The following is a 22,561-nucleotide window of genomic DNA, read 5'->3' as shown; positions in this document are numbered from 1 at the left end:
ATCATAACTTTTGAACAAAGATGAATAAAAAAAATCTGTTCAGTCATTTCTGTGCGGCTCAGACCAAAGATCACCTGATCAAAGTTTGGACAAAATTGGACAAATTTTGAAGGAGGAGTAGCGAAAAAACGGAATACTGTACTTTTCAAAATGGCCACTACTGTACTGGGTGGAGACTTAATGTAAGATATTGAATGTGATCAGTATGAAGAGAGGAATCAGTTGTATTGACATTCATTTTTCTGGAACAAAGGGTTCAAAAGTTATAACCTTTACAAAAGTGAATATTTGAACTGGTGGTGGCGCTATAGACTTAGTCCTAGATACTCCAAAGTTGGTCAAATTACTTTTAATTACTATCACTACAAGCATGCCAAATTTGATAATTTTCCTTCTTATGGTTCATTGATTACCATACAGGGGGAAGAAGAATAACTACGAATTTGGACATAAAGGAATTGCATGTGATAGCTTCAGATTAGACCAGTTTTAGGCAGAATGCCTAGAACAGACACAAGTTCTGCATCTTTTCCTGCCACAGTACCTCATGCGGTCTGGGCATGTGTCACACTGAGTTTCGAACCCACGATGCAGAGCATTCGGGATCCGTGGCGTAACACATTGAGCTAATCAGCCATGCAAGTTCATCAGTATGCTAAGCAGAGGTTTCAGTGTGAGAAAGAGTTCACAAAAAAAGCTTCATAGCATGTTAACCATATTAGTATGCAAAGTTATTTAATGCCAACTAAGTTTTGGTTAACCTGTTGACTGAAGACCACATTAGAAAGAATAGCAATAGTTTAGCATGCTAAGCAATTACTGTGCTAAGCTAACTAGTATAAGACAACAAACACAAGCAAGGTCACATTCAGAGATGAATATCTTGGGAATGGTAGCGAATATCAAAAATCTGTTCAGTCATTTCTGTGCGGCTCGGTCCAAAGATCATCTGAGCTGATTTTGGACAAAATTGACCAAAATTTGTAGGAGGAGTAGCGAAAAAACTGTTTTTGATTTAATTCAATATGGCAGACAGGTACATTTAAGGAAAATGACAAATGACACATTGTCGGAATCGGCATAAGCCAGGGAATAAAATGACATAAAGCAGACAAATTTTGGATAATGTTTTCAAAAGTTATAAGCAATTTTGCAAAAAACATTATATATGTGGAACACTAGGTGGCGCTGTGCTGAAACTTCTCATGTACCTTCAGGACACTCTGATGGTCATATGTACCAAATTTTGTGATGATATGTCAAATTGTTTAAAAGTTATTGCAATTTATGACAAAATTCAAAATGGCGGACATGCTTTTCATCCGATGTTGACAAATTCAATATCCCCGGATTCGGCATGGCCCAAGGAATCCATAGACACCAAGATCTTGATTTTCTAATAAAGTGTTCAAAAGTAATTGGCCAAAATAGCCATTTTTCATATCTCATGACCTGTAGGTGGCGCTGTTCCCAAATTCGGCATGGAACCTTAGATCATGGTCTTGATCAAGGGTACCAATTTTTGTTTCGATTGCTCAAAGTTTGGCCGAGATACAGCCTCTATAGCAATTTCGGGTCAACCTCGTTAACTTCGTGACATCATAACTTTTGATCAAAGATGAATAAAAAAAATCTGTTCAGTCATTTCTGTGCGACTCAGACCAAAGATCACCTGATCAAAGTCTGGACAAAATTGGACAAATTTTGAAGGAGGAGAAGCGAAAAAAACAAATACTGTACTTTTCAAAATGGCCGCTACTGTAATGGGTGGAGACTTAATGTAAGAAGTTGAATAGCATCAGCATGAAGAGACGAATCAGATGAACTAAATTTAATTTTTCTATGACAAAGAGTTCAAATGTTAAAACCGTTAGAATGTTGAAATTTTGAACTGGTGGTGGCGCTATAGAGTTGGTTCTAGAGACTCCAAATTTGGTCCAATCACTATTCATGAGCATCTCTACAACTGTGCCAAATTTCATCGTTGATAGGGCTGCCATAGACTCCCATTCGGGAGGAAGAATAATAATAATAAAAGGGAAAACGTACAATTACAATAGGGGCTACAGCCCCTTCGGGGCTTGGCCCCTAATAAAAAAAACAGAAAACGAATACAAGTACGACCATTACTATGAGGGCAGACCATAGATGAGTGGCTCTGGGACTGGAAACAACAATGAACAATGGTTAGGAGGTCAATTTATTATGTAACAAACTTTGTCCACAAAGGCAAACCTTTTGCACTGACTTGCATTCACATAGAACGGTCTCTCGTCTCGTGCAGGGTTCCTCTGGGGGAGGGTCTCTGGAAGAGGGAGTGTCACAACATCCGGGCTTTTGTGACGCGCATGACAGTCGTTGTAAAACTCAAGACGACAGTAAATACCAAAGAGAAGCAGACGGTCCGTCAACAAATACACGTATCTGTCAGACAGAGCAGAGGGGGTATTCATGATTTAATAGTACGCAGAGGTCGATACATGTACAAATATGATGTCGCACCCTCATTAAGTGGTAAGTGAACGTAATTCGTTCTTATTCGGTGTATGATAGCACTATGCTATCGCCTCAGCTTTAGGCCTCAAGTACCTGTTGTACCGATTCATAAATGATTTGTCAGCACTAACATGTTCATTATACGGTAGGAGTAATGTTTAACGTTTTTAACGGCATTATGTGTCAATACGTCTGCACTCTTGTAAACGCATGACATACTGTGAGTGGCTAACTGAGTTAGCAGTGTGTGAATCTATTGGATACTGCTGCGACTGTTCAAAACCTTTAGAGATGCCTACCTAGACAGCACATTTGCTCAACATTTGGTTTTCTGGGCACTGATGCGATCTAGGTAGGCAGTAACTTACTTAGATTACAGAAGCATACTAGCACCGAACTGTGTGATAATCACAATCATTGGTTCCAATAGGCGTCTTATTTAAATGTTTGTGGTCTAGTGAGCGTTAGACATGCATATCTAGACCTACCACAAAAATAAATGCTGTCCTATGATCTTGAACTATCATCATCACTGAAAGCATATAGTAAAAACTAAAGTAATATGTTTACTATTAAAAATCGCTCTAAATTAGGCTTAATTTTCTTGTTTTAATGTTTGAGGATCACCATGTAGCTGTTACAAGAATTAATTATGCAATTGCAATTACATTGTTTATAATGCATGTTTACTGATGTGCCAACATCTCTCTCTAGTGCGCAGGTGAAACAAACACTGAAATCTGGACAGCTCCACTCTTCCACCTGGAAGTCTCTTCACCACCTTGGCACTTAACATATGTTTTTACATGAAGAGGGGCGAGAAACCCGAGGGATACAGACAAATGCGACCCAAGACGTTCCCTGCGAGCAACTACAGTGGCAATAGTCAACAAATGCTGCAGGAGATCCGGGAGAGCTTGCGGAACCTCACCCGGCCCTCAGATGCTCCCAAGGCCGACGTGAGCGCCGGGAAGGGACCGCCGGACGATCCCAGACAACAAGGGCGCAGCACCAACCCCAGGAACCCCCACCACCACAGAGCCCTGCAGGAGATCCGCAAATCACTCATGCCTTTTGCTAATGGAACTACCTCCAGTGGACACACTACAGACATCAACAAACACATGTTGCAAGTGCTGCAGGATGCTGGCTTTGATGAGGTAATGTACCTTGTTGAATTTGATCGTAGCTGAATCTACTGAGATGAGAAGTTTGTACTGTATACTCTTCCCCCCAAATGTGTCATATCAATCATTTGTGCATGGAATGTTCTCTCCTGTCACTTTATAATTTTGCTTATTTGAGGAATGAAAGACATGGTATGTTGTCAGACCAGCTCTGATTGAAGAAGCGAGCGCGACGTGTCATATTCAAATCTTCACTAATAATGTGGGTGTGATGTACATGTTTTGTTTTTTTCCAATAAGATGAATTGCTCCTGAAATAGATGGCTATGCATGCAGATTGACAAAACAGACTTACTCTAGGTTGTACAGGCAGACAGAAAACGCTTTAGTATAATTTAATAAAGGATAATTTACTGTCAGAAACCCAGGCAGAGTGATCAGCACTCAAATGACTGTACGTTATGCCAATTATTACATAGTTGCGCTTACTAAATAACTAAAAATACAAAGACATGAAATAGTCATTTGAGCATAAATTAGGTTATTATGTGAGAAGTGTGTGCAATGATATGAGTGGTGTGAAACACAGCTATGTAGGAATTCAGTTGCCTGGGACAGCTGTCAGATGTACGGTTTGCATCTCACCGCAGAATGCCATTGACCAATCGGAGAGCCATAAAAAAATAATAAAACAATATCACATAAATGCAAATTAATTGTTTGGGAGCTAACGGTTATCTATTTTAGCAGCTCTGTACTGTGAGCTTGGAGATACCAGTGCAATTTGCTTTCCCTTTTGACATTTTATGAGTGTTGCATTGATTCTCATTAGTAGCAATAAAATAATATTTAATTTGTGTGTGTGTGTGTATGGACATCAACAATGAATATGAATATCATGTCTTCAGATGCATTGCAATTGCCAGTTCTTTATAAATGTATATGGTATGTCTGGATGTCACACAATCATCATCATCATCATCATCATCATCATCTGTGTGTTTGTACAGGAGATGGTGGTTCATGCTCTGAAGCAGACAAACAGTCGTAGTGTGGAGGCAGCCATAGAGTACATCAGTAGAATGAATTTCCAGGAGCCTGTGAGGGAGCAGATAACAGTCACTGCTGCACGCCCTGTGAACACGGGAATAAAACAAGCAGGTAGGTAACACCACTAACAGCCACTTCCATAATATGAGTCCAAATCTTTTAAGGGGTAATGGAACAACAGTTTAAAAAAGTGATATTTCACTATTATCAGATATTTCACTATTACAACAGGATCTGCATTTTAATGGCTTTAAATATAAGATTTTTGTTATAAGGTACAATAAAATCAACTTTGTGCATCAAAACCACTCCTTTTGTGTCAGCTGAATGTCACGTTTTTGACAAGCCACACATGGCAGTCTCTGAGTAACATCATTTAAGCCACAAAATAAACTTGATTCCATGAAATAAGTATAGTGAACTACACAAAAAGCATTTTGAACATCTCCAGCATGTTTTATAATTACCAAAAAATCAAACATAGTTCACCCCTCATGCACGTTATCACGTCCGTCAAAAACTTAAGCTTGCTGTCATTTGGAATATTAGAACTATAAACAGAGACGTAATACACTCATGGGCATCAATCACTTCACTGAATACTTGCCAGCTAGGAAATAAATAATTATTACCTTATAATCCATCTATTTCCACATCATTTGAATATCACAATATCAATTTCTGTAAAAAAATAAATAAATAAAATAGCATGCACAATACAGCGAGTTAACTAATTTCCTGGAAAATCCACACTATTGGATATTTTGACTGTCATTGTTTTCTGAGAAGAGGGTGAGCAGCTTCAACATGCTGTCTGTCAGAGACGATAACGTACATAACACATTTGAGTATAAATTTGTTCTTTAATCACTGAAATTGAATCGGAATGATCAAGGAACTAACTGAAATACTTCACATGGCATGCTAAAGAGAATAAATGCCAATCCAATTAAAAAACTGCCGTCGCTTAACGTGTGTTTTACATTATATTTTGACAGGTATTTTTTAAGTACAATCTACACATTCTGATTCTGACATTCCTGATATGAATATTTTCAATAATTTTCTGTTCTTGACTGATATTTTTCCATAATTTTGGCAATAGATGAACTGTTAAATGAGTGATCTTGATATGAGTCCCTGTAGACTAATTTGACTCTCATATGCTGATGTAAGATTCAGTAACTTGAAATTACATTGAACTCTTATAAAATGTAGTTTGATCACTGACAAGCTACGCAATATCGCGTTCATATCGCAGATGAATCGCCTTCGATAATGAACGAGATATAGCGTGGCTTGTCAGTGATCTATGGCTCTGTCTAATAAATGCCGCTCCATTTGAAAGCAGGTGATGGCGATTTCGCGCTAATCAGGGAACCGGCTTTACTGACGAAATGCGTGTGACAATCGCATGTGATATGTGGAATTAAAAATTTTTTTGAGTGTTGATCATTTTATCTAAAAAGAAATAGCAATTGAGTTCAATACTCTAGACTGTGTTGTTAAATTTAATATTATAGTAATGTACCAACTGACGAGGTTCTGACAGGGTTTACATCTTTCGTTGAGATTTTTTTCCATTGACATGTATTGTACCTGATATATACCCAAATTAGAGTTGTCAAAAGTACTGACTTCGGTACTGAAATTTTAAAAATGTGACTCTTTGAGCGCTTTTGAGGGGATTTGTAAACACCTCTAATTGGCCATTGTGTTCACGCGCTCATCGGATATGTCTGGCTTCAATGATCAATGCTGTAAAAATGTTGTAAATAGTCATCAATGAAGCGCTTAGACAGATACACACTGGAGTGTTTGAAAGCAGGCTTCTATCCTGGACCAGTCCGCTGATAGATGCCTGCTTTCAAACGCTTTCAACTCAAACACTTCCGTGTGCTTTCAGTCGCTGCCGTGCATTGATCGTTGTAGCCAATCACAGACAAATCCGATGAGCGCATCAACACAATGGCCAATCACAGATGTTTACAAACCTTCAACAGCGCTCAAAGCGTCACATTTTTAAAATTTCAGTACCAATAAGTACCAAAGTCAGTACTTTTGACAACTCTTATACAATTTAATTTAATATTGAATGGGATCAAAATAGGGATGCTCACATTGACCGTTTAACCGTTAACCGAAAGTAAGAATTTTTAACCGATTAATACTATCAGTTAAATTTTTTTTTTTTTTTTTTTTTTTTTTTTTTTTTTGCTGTTTGCTGCATGGTTAAAGAAAAATATGCTATATATACATATATGCTTATTTGTTAACTCGCGGGGCGTTTCACACGTGCCAGACATTTTCCCTAAGCAACAAGCAAAATGAAGCGAGCAAAAAGAAGTACTGACCATTTCGATAGAAAGAGTCAGGCGCGCCGTTGGCACGGGGGACAGGGGGGACCCCCGCAGTTTTGAAAAGACAGAATTCGACCCCCGCACTTTTGATAAGGGCTGCTTCAATCAGTCACAATATATCATCTTTTAGCTTAGGATATTTTCTTTCAAATGAGACCATTTTCAGGTTTCTGTGAGCTTTCGTTCATAAATAATCAACTGTTTTGTCGCAGATGTGAAGAAGAGGAAATGCGCGCTCTCGAACAGAGAAACACGCGATCTCCAAGCAATCGATCACAGCGTGCTAACGTTTTAGGACAGGCTGATGGTATATAAATCGTGGCCGAACGTTAGCGTTTGTCAATCAAGCAAAACCGTCCATTCAGAAACCGAGAAATTTGACACTTTAAGGTAAGAAGCTGATCTCTCAGATTGACGCGCGAGCTGGCTTGACTGAAGTTTTCGTGAGGATTTGTAGTTTATGGACTGTTTTGAGTTCGGTAATTACATCTAGAAAGTTAAATGCATTGATGGCATCTATAAAAGAGATATCTAAAAGCGAAACGAAAATTATTGCCTCGACCGGCGACACAGTGGGGAGGACGCACGAGAGGAGACCTGCGCGTATAATTGGTATGTGTATGCTACTGTAATACTGCATTTACAAAGCTTATCAGTGGCATGCACTTTGATTACGAAAGTGAAAGTGCCTTTTGCGGTCGCATCGCGGTGCCCCTGCGTTCCCATTTCTCACGATGTGAACCGTGAGCTCCAGTCCATTACAATTTAGGGCCATGGATGGTATACTTCATTTCCCGCATTCCGCTCAGTCTCGTGCGCGAGCCTTTCAAAGAAATTCCTTTGCCCATGAGCGCGGAAAGACGCGTTCGGTATGCACACGTGCACCGTCTGTGGTCATAACAATAACAATCCTTGAGGTATGCCTGCTGTTTTTATTTGACGGAAAAGTCTAAAATACCGGTTGTTCAAAGCTTCAATGGATTCACCGTGTTTTTTTGTTTTTGTTTTCATAATTTGTTAAACATTTAAGTGAAAAATATTTAGTGTAGGCCTATTTATTTTATGCCTTTTATTTAAATTATTTTTTTCTGTTGTCAGAAACGCTGCAGGTGCGTGACAATTTGATAATGTGAATCCAGGTTCTGTTGTTTATCTGTTCTATGCTGCTGTTTGCATGTTAAAATAAACCCGTGGAAGACACAGACACTCGTCAATTGTATTTTTTATTTAATGTCATATATATGTCATATTATCATCATATAGGCTATACAATATTATAATCTTATCAATTAACGGTTAATAATCGGATAACGAGCGTCGGTTGTCGGTCGAGAAATTTAACCGAAATGAGCATCCCTAGATCAAAAGCGTATGAATTGAAATTGGGTTAAATTGTGTCATTACCCATTCTTAGTCATTCATTCTCATTGTAAATTGTTGATTTGAGGTAAAACAAAAAAGTTGAGCAAAGTTCATCTTCATGCAAATGTGCAGTGAGTGACACAATGCAACTGTTGATGGGTGTGCATATAGTGCAGTACACATGATCCATCAGTGTAAAGGCACCTTAATATGCCTAGGTTTAGATTTCTCTTGGACCCTTAAATGTAAACAAACAGGCTTGTTAACAAAATTTCTGCACAAGCTCCTGTGAATATTGTTGATTTTTTTTCTTTTTCTAGGTCCTTCCCAAATTCAACAGACAGTGTTGCGGCGCCAAAGCTGGAAGGGTTCAAAGGAATCACTGGCCCCACAGCGACACAGTGCTCTAATGACTGATGGCATGATTTACCGTCCTAGTAGCCCTGGACCTCAAAGTGACCTCTCACGGCCTGCAACCTTTCCTCAAAATCTTGCTGCTGCAGCCAGCGGCCAACGAGTAAACCCACGGCAGGTGCGTAGCGTCACTCCTCCTCCTTCCTCATGGGACTCCAATCCTTCAACCAAGCGATATTCTGGGAACCTGGATTACCTGGTGCCCCGGATCTCTCCTGTGCCTCAGGGGCCCCGACCCGATAGCTATATAAACCCTCCTTCCCAGACGCAACGAGGGCTCAGTCCAGTGCCTGTGGGTCGGCAACCCATCATCATGCAAAACCCCGGGAGCAACAAGTTCACCTTCCCCCCATCCTGGCCCCAGAATGGAGCCATACAAGGTGAGTACATGGGCATTAATAGCAGTGGCCGGCAGCAGCCGCCGCCACCTCCATATCCCATGCACCAGTCTAACAGACAGAGTCCCACAGCCCAGCAAATGCAATCCAGCGCTCTTGCCGCACCCTCAAATGGAACCAACCTTCCCCCAAGCATGCTGGTGCCCAACCGCAATAGCCACAACCTTGATATGTACAACCTTGGAGTGCTTCCTCAGGTCAGATCGTCTGTGCAGCAGCCTCAGACTTCGCCCGGCCACAGCACCAATCAGGACGTTCCTTCATCATGGCCCCATAGTGTGCCGGGCCGCTCCAACTCCTTCACCAATGCCCAGCCAAGTGGGCGTCAGTGCACTTCTGTGCCCAGTTCTCAACCTTCTGCCACTACCGTCACCACCATTACACAGGCCCCCATTCTGCAGCCGGTAAAGAGTATGCGGGTGCAAAAGCCAGAGCTGCACACCGCCGTTGCCCCTACGCACCCACCTTGGCTGCAGCAGCCACCCCCTCCGCCCACTGCATATCAAGAGCCGCCTGCTCTCACAGCAGCCGCAGAAGTCCCAAGCTACCAGGGCCCACCCCCTCCTTATCCTAAACACCTGCTACAACAGCCACCTCCACCAGGGTATGATCCTAGCCCCACACCAAAACTCAGCAACAAGGAGGAGGACGGACTGGATAATGACAACGACACGGACAGCACCTGCTCCAGCGAGCGTACCGAGGCCTCAGAGGAACGTGAGAAGAAACAGATCACAACATCTCCCGTGCCGGTGCGGCGCCACAAACGCGACGAGGAGCGCAAAGGGGAAAGCAGAGTTCCCATGTACTCGCCGCAGGCTTTCAAGTTCTTCATGGAGCAGCATGTGGAGAACATCCTGAAGAATCACCAGCAGAGGATCCGAAGGAAGAAGCAGTTGGAGAGCGAAATGCAGCGGGTTAGCATGCGTTTCTTCACTGCCACATCCTCTCACAATGTTCTTTGCTCCTCTGCTCCACTGTTTACCTCCTATTGACTTTTCCCATCTTTCTCCCGTCATAATTTCCTGCTCTTTTATTCTCTTTCTCTTGTCTGTCTGTCTGTCTTCCATATCTTTTAGTTTGTGGATCTCCTCTGTAAGCTGCCTTCTCTCTTTTCTTTGTCTGATCAACTGGTTTTCATAGTTTAAAGGTTTCTTCTGGAGTAGTCGTCACTCAGGTGTGGTAAAGTAAGGCCCTGTCAGTTGGACAGCATGTGTATGAGTCTTTTCCTCAAATGTTTTCATGAGCTCTGTTCTAAAGCTCTACTGAGCTGCCTACTTGGACATCGTCGTCACCTAGCGTCTTAGTCTTTAATGTTAGAAAGGACACATTATTGGTTAAAATGTACAGCAAAATGAAGAGCATTTCAGATTGGTCACTTAGGAGGTTCTGTGATGGCTAGGAAAGCTAACTATTTAGGCAGTTCACTAGGTTTCGGAACGGAGCTATGATCGTAAGGGTTTCCTGCAGTTCTGAGTTAAGCTCACATATATGCCCACATGGAATCCATCCAGTGTTTTCAAATTTTCTGTGCTGATTGTGGGGTGCAGGGTGGAGTGGGTGACAGATTGGGTAGAATTATAGACAGAGATCTAAATCTGCAGAATTTTGTGGGTGCATGTTTGATAAAACCCACCATGCATTTCATTATTGCTGCTTTGCTGCTGGTTATGTTTTCATTGCACTATTATAACGTGTTCCAGTGTAGGGTTATGATAACATTTCAGTAAAGTACCAATTTTCAAAACGGCAAAAAGTGTTTTTATAATTATTTTGTTTACATGTTCAACAAGGTTGATTTATAATGTCTGATTTTTTATTTATTTATTTTTTTAAATCAATGTTTACATTATAATTTGGATTTCAGGTCCAAATTTATATTAATGTATAATAGAAAGTGTTGCAAAAAGAACTTGCAATTATAGTTGATGAGATGCATGCACATGTGATATGATCAAAAAAAAAAAAAAAAAGCATGTAGGGAAATCCAGGTGGATTGCTGTTAAAATTCAAGTGGCATTGCATATTCAGTTTACATTTGCATTTCCTAGTTGTGCAAGAACATGCACAACTTGGAAATGCACTAAAAAAATGATTAAAATTAAATGACAAAGTAGTAGTAATTAATAATTTCACTGTAGGAAACCCTGTGCATTGCATGCTTTGCTGTTTTTTAGTGCTGGATGCTGCCTGCCAATGTTGTGATTGTGAATATTACATGATTGAATGGTGTATGCTGTCTGAAATTACTTCAAAAGTTTAGTTAATCTGTGTCTTTGTGTTGTGTGAGCAAGTTTGCCTGTTTTTGTGTATAAGTAGCTATTTTGTGACTGCTGTTATAACAACATGTTTTGTGTTCAGGTGGGACTTTCAGGCGATGCACAGGAACAGATGCGCATGATGCTGTCCCAGAAAGAATCCAACTACATCCGCCTCAAGCGCGCCAAAATGGACAAATCCATGTTTGATAAGATCAAGACTCTGGGAATTGGGGCGTTTGGAGAAGTGTGTCTGGCTCGGAAAGTGGACACAGGAGCGTTGTATGCCATGAAGACCCTCCGTAAAAAAGACGTCCTGTTAAGAAACCAGGTAGCTCATGTGAAAGCTGAGCGGGATATTCTCGCTGAAGCAGATAATGAATGGGTCGTCCGATTGTATTACTCGTTCCAGGATAAAGATAACTTATATTTTGTCATGGACTACATCCCTGGCGGGGACATGATGAGCCTTTTGATCAGAATGGGCATTTTCCAAGAGGACTTGGCTCAGTTTTACATCGCAGAACTCACCTGTGCTGTAGAAAGTGTCCACAAAATGGGTTTTATCCATCGAGACATCAAACCTGACAACATCCTAATTGATCGTGATGGACACATCAAACTGACAGACTTTGGCCTGTGCACTGGCTTCCGATGGACTCACGACTCCAAATACTACCAAAGCGGTGAGCCCAACTACTCAAAGACCAAGGCATGATTTTGTGCCATTAAACCAATAGTTACTTAGCCATTGTTTTAGGCTACTGTTGTAGGTAATGTAGCCTTTCTAAAATCTAATCTTAAAAAAAAGCCAGTCATTTAATGCATTGTGCATATAATGTGTTTATTACATTAAAGGTGCCCAAGAATGCTTTTTCACAAGATGTAATATAAGTCTAAAGCCGCGGTCACACTAGACTTTGAACGTGCAAATTTTTTTCGGATGCTGTAACGGTCGTGATATGACGTCACAGTCTACAGCGTCTTTTTTATAAACATGAATTCAACACATAACTTAAAGCAATACATTTAAAATGTAAAAATACAGAACCTACTCGACTTTACTGCAAAAATATAATTCTTTTAATTCAGCCAAGAGGTCATGCCGTGACGAATCGATCTTCTAACTGGTCGCACGTCTTCACGTGATGCGAATTCGCAGGTCAGAGTTCACCAAACTTGAACTTTGGAACGCAGCGAAATGCGAAATTTTTCGCACGAGCTTGCGTTTCCGGTCTGACGCATTCGCATGCGTTTGAATGGAAGTCAATGGAACGAAAATTGCAGTGTGACCGCCCCTTAAGGTGTCTCCTGAATGTGTCTGTGAAGTTTTAGCTCAAAATACCCCATAGATTTTTTTCAATTAGATTTTTTACCTGCCTATATTGGGGCATCATTAACTATACACTGATTTTGGCAGCGCCGCCCCTTTAAATCGTGTGCTTCCTGCCACACAAGCTCTCGACTATATTACAGTGCATTTACAAAGTTCACACAGCTAATATAACCCTCAAATGGATCTTTACAAGATGTTCGTCATGCATGCTGTATGCATGCTTCGAATTAGTAAGTATTTATTTTGATGTTTACGTTTGATTCTGTATGAGTTTGAGGCTATGCTCTGTGGCTAACGGCTAATGCTACACTGTTGGAGAGATTTATAAAGAATGAAGTTGTGTTTATGCATTATACAGACTGCACGTGTTTAAAAATGAAAACAGCGATGGCTCTCTTGTCTCCGTGAATACAGTAAGAAACCATGGTAACTTTAACAACATTTAACAGTACATTAGCAACATGCTAATGAAACATTTAGAAAGACAATTTACAAATATCACTAAAAATATCATGCTATCATGGATCATGTCAGTTATTATTGCTCCATCTGCCATTTTTCGCTGTTGTTCTTACTGGCTTACCTGGTCTGTGCACAGATCCAGACGTTAATACTGCCTTTCCTTGTCTAATGCTTGAACATGGGCTGGCATATATGCAAATATTGGGGGCGTACATATTAATGATGCCGACTGTTACGTAACAGTCGGTGTTATGTTGAGATCCGCTTGTTTTCCGGAAGTCTTTTAAACAAATGAGATTTATAAAAGGAGGAAGCAATGGGGTTTGAAACTCAATGTATGTCTTTTCCATGTACTGAACTCTTGTTATTTAACTATGCCAATATAAATTCAATTTTTGATACTAGGGCACCTTTAACGTTGATGTAATGACCATTTCAAATATATTACATTAGCAAATAATTAAAGATCCATGTCCCACTTTTTTTTTAGTGGGAAGTAGTTGTCTACACTGCAAAATCACATCAATGTGACTTTGTTAATATTTATGGACCCTGGCTATTTTGTTCAATGAGACATATTAATAATAATAATGTTGAACTTTATCTATCTGCGTATTGTCAGGTGATCATGTGCGTCAGGACAGTATGGACTTCAGTAAGGAGTGGGAAGATCCTGCTAGCTGTCGCTGTGGAGACCGACTGAAGCCACTGGAGCGCAGAGCCGCTCGACAGCATCAGCGCTGCTTGGCTCACTCACTGGTGGGCACTCCCAATTACATCGCACCCGAGGTCCTACTGCGCACAGGTATGTACTATCAGCATGTACTAGGGCTGGGTAAAAAAAATATATACATTTCTAGATTTTAATTGATTTCTCATTTTAAAGAACCAATATTGAGTCTTAAAATCTCAAGAATCGATCTTTCAGTCTATGCTTTGTAGCATATCCCCAAACAGTACAGTATTTTATATGTCTCTCATCCGACACAACCATTTCAGGTTTTGAAGTCTCTACTAATGAGCTTATGAGTTGAATCAGGTGTGTTTGATTAGAGAGATATACAAAATGTGCAGAGTTGGGGGTGCTCCAGGACCAGGGTTGGGAACCATTGGACTGAGCTACTTTATGCAGTCTATGTGTAAACTCTCTCTGCATGTTTTTTTTTTTTTTTCTTTTTTGGTTTTGGCAAAGTGTGGGACATAATCGATAATATCAGATCGCACTTCGTTAAATCAACAATTATGATATTATTGTAGACCGTATTTATCGCACACCCCTAGTGCTTGATAAAGAAATGCATGTTTCATGTGCAATGAGTAGGCATAGTTCACACATAAATTAAAAAATGTCCTCACCCACGTCATTCCAAACATGTATGACTTTCTTTCTTTAGTGTAACTCATAGAGTCATCATTCACATTCATTCCATCTTTCCCCCCCCCCCCATACACTGGACCTAAATGAGTATTTCAACATTTCTGGGTTATTCAAAAGTCATCATCTTACTCTCGGCTGTATAAATACTGTTGATTTGCATAAATAGAGTATATTTCATTTGGTGAACATGTGATAGAATATGTGTACCTAAGTGCTTAAACACACATTTACTTGTTTTGGACCGCTTACAGTTTATCTTGAATGTACCAGTTTTTTTTTTGTTTTGAATATACTCCATGTGTTGCAGTATTTTGTACTCTCATTTATGGGGAAGTGAAGCAATTGGATTATTTTAAATTCCTTTAATCAGATTACTGATTTAATTGCACACATTTCACTTTTCATATACATTTAAAACAGGACATTTGTTTTGTTTTGTTTTTTTTGTGGAATGCTTGCGGTGTAGACTGTTTTGTTGATTTATAATGGTGCTGCACATATTATTGCTATGAGTGATCAATTTCTGATCTAGTTTTTTGGCCCTATTTGAACGATCTAAGCTCATGGTCTAAAGTGCATAGCGCAAGTGCACTTAGAGCATGTCCGAATGCACTTTTGCTAGTTTAAGGACGGGAAAAATGGTTGGCGCAAAGTGCAATAAACTAACATTTTATTATTGAGTCACATTTCCCATTACTTTTAAAAACCAGTGGCATTTGTGCCATTGCGGATTTGCTGTTTACATGGTGGAATTTGCAAGCGGAAAAACTGAATGCTTTTCTAGTGAGGAAACAGATATGCTCGTTCATGAGGTTAAAGCGCGAAAGCAGACCATCTACAGGAAAAGCCGGATTCCACCAAAGCATTTGTATATGCACACAATAATAATCTTTTACATTGTAATCCTTTTATTTTTAATATTAATTAAAACATGCCTTTATATGGCATGTTGGTGTGCTGCTGTGCATTCCTGTGTGTGTAATAAGCAGAGTGTACACGCGTTGTGCACCTGCATAATGGCGCATATTACTAACGTGCACTTTAAATAACAAAAAATATTGTGCCATTGTCTTTAGACCAGGTTTTTGTTGGTCAATGCCGCGGTCTATTTCAGTTGCCTCAAAATAGTAATGTGCCAACAATGCGCCTGAATACACCTCATTTTCAGTCCAGCATGCCCGTGTGCGCACAAATGGGTGCAAAAGCATTTGCTATTTAAACAACGTGGCGCAGGACATGAAAATGATAACTGCGTCAGGCTGAAGTTAGAAAAAAACACTTGCGTCGTGCTAGTGTTGCACGATATACCGGTACTAGAAAGGTATCGCGATACCCTGCTTTTAGAAACGGTACGGTTCTTCATTTTATTAGTACCGGTACTTTGAGTACCAGCTGTATTTCCTAAAGTGCGACAGCAGGGGGCAGTGTGCGTGCAGCGCGCTGCTTCTAAGGCACATTGAGTGCGTTTATTCCTCTCAACTGCGCAACGGCTTTTATGGTGACAAACGAGAGATATGGTTGCATATACAGGTGCTCTTGTAGACCGTCCACAAATTGTTGAGAAAGCAGATGCACAAAGCAAAATATGGCATTATTTTGCTTACATTGCCGACAGTCAGGGCAAGCCCACGGACACCACGAAGCCCGTCTGCAAAAGATGTTACAAAATAACGCAAGCGAAGGGAGTCAAAAGCATCTTGCCGACAAACATCCCGATTTGTACAAAGAATTTAAAGAGCGACAGGTTAGTGAATGTGATACCAGCATTATGTTTATGCTCTCAAAAATTAAATAAGTGTTATTTATATTACTCATGCAAGCAGACATCCGCAAAGAGGTGTATTATTGAGTCTAATAAGTGATATCTGGTTGCTAAAATAAAATTAATTGAAAAAAAAAAACATAAATATGTGAAGGGAATATACAGTTATATTAAACCAATTAATGCTTTAATAACATTGCTCTAATTACATTATAGCTCTAATTCCAATCACACAATTCGTTATTTACGTGCAGTTAGTGAAGGAGGGATAGGCGGAATTGCGCTGAATGACTCACATCAGAAGCGCTCTCTCGCGTGTGCTCTCTCTCTCTCTCTCTCTCTGTCGCGCGCGCGATCAGTTCTCCTCGCGCCTGAATAGTCAAATACACGTGCACACAGATGTCTAAATGTCCATCGTGTGGAGTATCTCGCGTGAATACAGTCGGTTATGGCTTAAGTGGACGTAAACAGGTGGGTAATAACTGGATATTTTATCAGTTATGTCCATGCATTCAGCAGCCCAATTAAATAGGCCTACGTTCTGTCATTAATGTTAATCAAACAACAAAAGATGTTAAATAAATGTAGGCTATATGTTAAATAAACCTAGTGTATCTGAAAAAAATATTATTTTTAATTTACTGTTGTTTTTGTAATTTGCTTCTTTGTTCTTTTATACAGCCTAACACAAATAACTTGTTCTCATATTAGCCCATTCTCATATTGTCCACCTCTTTCCCACCTGTACATACCAGCTGATATACAATGTAATCTTGATTTGGGTGGTCAGTCTGCATTTAAAAGTTTGAAAGGGTTTTAAATCTTCTAAATCAAGTAAAATGACTCAAAGAAATTTAATATAATCATATAAATGATATCATATAAAATGTAATTTACCAACATCAAAATTGTGGCCAGTGAAAATGTTGAGTGGCTAGTTACTTTGAAAACCATTAGCCACAGTGAAAAAAGTTAATGTCAAGCCCTGCTTACATGTATTAAAAAACAAAACAAACAAACAAAAAGAAAAAAAACAGGAAAAAAGCATAATAGCACATAATTTGCAATTTTCTTGAGCATGAAAATAATAAACTTTAAAAATTATATTAAATCTAACTGTGTAACTTCATGGCAATGAAGCTCAAATCCAGAAGTATCAGTTGCACACTGGTGAAGAAAGAAGTTCTGTCATATGTTATTTATTTACTTTTCCTACTGTTTTAGGTTTTTGCCATAGTATCGTTTAGGTATCGGTATCGTGATACTGAAGTTGGGTATCGTATCGAAGTCAAAATTTTGGTATCGTGACAACACTACGTCGTGCCGGGCGTCGCATTTAGCCGGGTGTATGAGAGGACTCTCTGACTGAGTCACGTTGCTTGTTTACAGTTTAGACCAGGGGTGTTCCTGGACATCTAACTTCCTGCAAAGTTCAGCTCCAACCCTGATCAAACACAACCGAAGCAGCTAATTAAGATCTTCAGGAGCACTTGATAATTACAGACAGATGTGTTGGATCAGGGTTGGATCTGAACTCTGCAGATTGGTAGATCTCCAAGCACCAGTGGTTTAGACTGTGTTGTAAAGCACAACAGAACTTTTTAAATTGATGAAAGTGATTTGATTGTTTTTGCCTCATTTTTTTTTTTTTAAATCCTAGGTTACACCCAGCTCTGTGATTGGTGGAGTGTGGGTGTTATCCTCTATGAGATGTTAGTCGGTCAACCTCCTTTTCTGGCAACAACTCCTCTTGAGACCCAGATGAAGGTAAGAATATATGCTGGTTTATGATTTTATAATGCACATTAACTAGAAGATTTCACATTTGACTCATTGGGCGAATAAATCAACAGATTCTGTCAGTCAGGTGCAATGTTACTTTTGATTGCAAAAAGTAGGAACCAGATGCCCCTAGATGTGGATTCATGGTGTTTTGTGCTAAAATACGCTGGTTAATTTCTGATCATGATTGGTGACGATTGATTGTTTTTTTATGCATTTATCAGGGTATGTTTGCTTATGTACACATAGTTAATTTATATAATTAGCAGGTCATTGAGAATGTTGCTGAGTGTTTGTGTCCATCTCAGGTGATAAACTGGCAGACGACCCTACACATCCCGCTGCAGGCCAAGCTGAGTCCGGAGGCTACTGACCTGATCCTGAAGCTCTGCCGTGGCCCGGATGACCGGCTTGGGAAAAATGGAGCTGATGAGATTAAAGCCCAGCCGTTCTTCAAAAGCATCGACTTCTCCACAGATCTGCGGCAACAACACCATGCGCCTTACATTCCCAAAATTACACACTGCACTGACACCTCCAACTTTGACCCTGTTGACCCTGACAAACTCTGGAGCGACGATGCTGACAGCAACCACAACGACACACTCAACCGCTGGTTCAAGAACGGCAAGCACCCGGAGCACGCCTTCTACGAGTTCACCTTCCGCCGCTTCTTTGACGATAACGGCCACCCGTACAGCTGTCCCAAGCCCATCGAGTGCGAGGATTATGACGTGGAAGAGGACGAGTCGGTCGACCCTTCGAAGGGGTTGGGGCCGGAGCAGGGCCGGGACCTGGTTTATGTTTAGCGTGAATGCGTGTGTGGGTGAATCTCACAAAACTAGTCAAGATTTCCCAGAAATCAAAAGAAACTATCAAGAAATTATATTTTGCATGAACATAAATACATACAGGACCATTCATATCAGCATTGTGATGTTCTTGACATTGTCATGAAAATATTTAAAACCTCAATTTCTCATTACTGTAATGCAAACAGATATGTATTATTTAAATTAGACATCATGTAATTAGTAATTACATATCATGGTAGTATTTTTTATTTTTTTTCACTGCCTTTATATGCTGATTTAAAAAAAAAAGAATGACTTTGCATTATAGTAATTTTGTATGTAATTAAAAATTATTAGAGTAATGAGAACTTTAAATTCTTTGGAGGCGTAACTGGAATTGGAGGGGTATTCTCATGAAAATGCCAACAGTTTTAATAGGTCTTAAAATTGGCTAGATTTTCTTTATGCAGGATATAATTTCTTATTTCTTTGATTTGTGGGGGCATATTTTCATGAGACAGACCCGTGTAGGATGTGTGTGTGGTGTTTTTAAATGTTTGTGTGTGTGATCTCTCTTCCATCTAGTTATGGTGGTGACTGGTTGAGTCTGCCTTGACACTTTGTGCTGTATTTATTATTTTTTTTTGTTCAGGATGCACTTGTCTGGTGCCTTTTAAACAACCGAGAATCTAATGATGCAGTGGAGCTCTGTATTTTTACTCCTCTTTAATTTATTTAAAGACTTTTTTTAATGGTAGTTGAAATGAGTCGAGTGTTTTCTTCCTCAGATGATGTCTTAATTTATGATTGTGTGGATTTGTTTCTCATTTTGAGTGGCACAGGGCACTAGACTGCACAGGGACTATGACTTTATGCCTTCTTTCACCAAAACTATGAGGGAGATCATCCTGTTCTCTGGTAAATTTAGCAGACCGTTCATTATACAAGTTCCCAAGAAAAAAAAACTTTGTAAATTGTTGCTCTGTGTATTTTTTTTATTTATACACACAAAATTTGTATATATAAGTTATGCGGTGTAAATTTGTACTTTTTCCCCTCTTTTTAGTCCCAAAGGATGTGATGTCAAAACATGTTTTACGATACATATGACTCCAGATCCTGAGCAAAACGCATTTAAAAACACACTACTCTGGTTTCTCTCCTTGTTATGAAGAGATATTGCTGTGTCACTACCAAAGGCTTCGGTATTTCTGCGAGAACGGTCGCATAACATAATTTTATTATTTTCTTTTTTCCTGAAATCTATCCTGTGCATCTCTGAATGTAATAAGGAACTCCTTTTCTTTGATTAAACTTGGTGGTCTAATTTCCAGGAAAAGCATCTGTAGCTACTTTTGAGTGTAAATTTGTCTTGAATGGGAGAAAGGATGGGGTGGCGATAAGTAAAAACGCACAAACCACGTACTTCAGTGTCAATGTCTAGTGCATATCATTATTTTTTATATTTATTTAACATGCCGTTACAGTTGCCTGCTCAAGTTGGAGTGAAGGTTAATGAGATAATTAAACTAAGCAGGCTCTCAAACATCCAAAAATGACAAATGTATCATTTAATAAGTCATAAGTCAAATTATTAAAGTAGCTGTGAATTTGATGAGAGATTGGATTAATAAAGAAAAGCAAAGCATGTTGTAAAGCATTCAAGAACAAGATGACTGTGAAAGATTGGCTTATGGCAATCATGATATGATAACATCTTGGCTAAGAATTGGACACTGCACTAAATGATTCGCTTTATATAATAGGAAAGCATGATTCTGTCAGTTGTAATAAGTGTGGACTCTACTAAACAGTAAGGCGTATGAAAGAGAATTCAGCTCAGAGAATTATAACGTTTGTTTTGATGAAAAACTAATGTTCCAAATGTATTTTAATAACAGCACACAAACCATGCCAGTGACACATTTTAAGATATGTCAGTGCAAGTTGCTTTGAGTTAAGACAGCCCAAACATGCATTTTAGCCTGGGACTAGACTAACGACTTCTTAAGAATTGTCTATGTAACCAGACATTAGCAGGCGGTTTCTCTGACCAGGTTTAAATTAAGACAGGTGTAGGCCTTAATGTAGAATAGTTAATCATGTCTTAAAAATGGCTTTCTGAAACAGATTAAGTACAGATTACTATCACCTGGACTATGATGTCCTGAACAAAAATAAACAAGATTAATTTAAAATCAACTGTGCTAATCTGAATTAGCATGACTGAGGTTGTCTATAAACAAGGAATAAACCAATAAAAGCTTAAAATTGTATGGAACTGAGAAGCAAACGGCAGGAAAACAATGGCAGCAGAAAGAATAAAAAAATACTTTACTGAGCTGTTTTAAAGCATGTTAAATGGTGTGTTTCAAAGAACACATACACTATATTGCCAAAAGTATTGGGACAACCCTCCAAATCATTGAATTCAGGTGTTCCAATCACTTCCATGGCCACAGGTGTATAAAATCAAGCACCTAGGAGCGCAGACAGCTTCTACAAACATTTGTGAAAGAATGGGTCGCTCTCAGTGAATTCAAGCGTGGTACTGTGATAGGTTGTCACCTGTGCAGTAAGTCCATTTGTGAAATTTCCTCACTACTAAATATTCCAAGATCAACTGTTAGTGGTATCATAATAAAGTGGAAGCAATTGGGAACAACAGCAACTCAGCCACGAAGTGGTAGGCCACGTAAAATCACTGAGGTCACAGGGGTCAGCGTATGCTGAGGCGCACAGTGAGCAGAAGTCGGCAACATTCTACAGAATCAATAGCTACAGACCTCCAAACTTCGTGTGGCCTTCAGATTAGCTCACGAACAGTGCATAGAGAACTTCATGGAATGGGTTTCCATGGCCGAGCAGCTGCATCCAACCATCACCAAGTGCAATGCAAAGCTTTGGATGCAATGGTGTAAAGCACGCTGCCACTGGACTCTAGAGCAGTGGAGACGTGTTCTCTGGAGTGACCAATCACACTTCTCTGTCTGGCAATCCGATGGACGAGTCTGGGTTTGGCGGTTGTCAGGAGAACGGTAGTTGCCTGACTGCATTGTGCCAAGTGTAAAGTTTGGTGGAGGGGGGATTATGGTGTGGGGTTGTTTTTCAGGAGTTGGGCTTGACCCCTTAGTTCCAGTGAAAGGAACACTTAATGCTTCAGCATACCAAGACATTTTGGACAATTTCATGCTCCCAACTTTGTGGGAACAGTTTGGGGGATGGCCCCTTCCTGTTCCAACATGACTGCGCACCAGTGCACAAAGCAAGGTCCATGAAGACACGGATGAGTCGCGTTTGGTGTGGAGGAACTTGACTGGCCTGCACAGAGTCCTGAACTCAACCCAATAGAACACCTTTGGGATGAATTAGATCGGAGACTGTGAGCCAGGCCTTCTCGCCAACATCACTGCCTGACCTCACAAATGCGCTTCTAGAAGAATGGTCAAAGATTCCATAAACGCACTCCTAAACCTTGTGGAAAGCCTTCCCAGAAGAGTTCAAGCCGTTATAGCTGCAAAGGGTGGGCCAACTCCATATTAAACCCTATGGATTAAGAATGGGATGTCATTAAAGTTCATG

The 22,561-nt window shown here is 39.8% G+C and overlaps 1 protein-coding gene across 1 annotated transcript; it reads left to right on the top strand.

Annotated features, from left to right (window-relative positions):
• Window positions 1-2,368: 2,368 nt before the first annotated feature.
• On the top strand, window positions 2,369-20,520 carry lats1 (large tumor suppressor kinase 1). The gene is made up of 8 exons (XM_067383572.1): window positions 2,369-2,514; window positions 3,211-3,656; window positions 4,634-4,784; window positions 8,716-10,124; window positions 11,569-12,151; window positions 13,886-14,068; window positions 18,064-18,170; window positions 18,494-20,520. The coding sequence occupies exons 2-8, from the start codon at window positions 3,303-3,305 to the stop codon at window positions 18,992-18,994; spliced, it is 3,288 nt and encodes a 1,095-aa protein (XP_067239673.1). The 5' UTR covers window positions 2,369-2,514; window positions 3,211-3,302; the 3' UTR covers window positions 18,995-20,520.
• Window positions 20,521-22,561: the final 2,041 nt, after the last annotated feature.

Source organism: Chanodichthys erythropterus, chromosome 4 (assembly GCF_024489055.1).
Source record: "Chanodichthys erythropterus isolate Z2021 chromosome 4, ASM2448905v1, whole genome shotgun sequence".
NCBI lineage: Eukaryota > Metazoa > Chordata > Actinopteri > Cypriniformes > Xenocyprididae > Chanodichthys > Chanodichthys erythropterus.
Note: the sequence above shows the minus strand (reverse complement) of the source record. Positions and strands in the feature narration are given on the sequence as shown.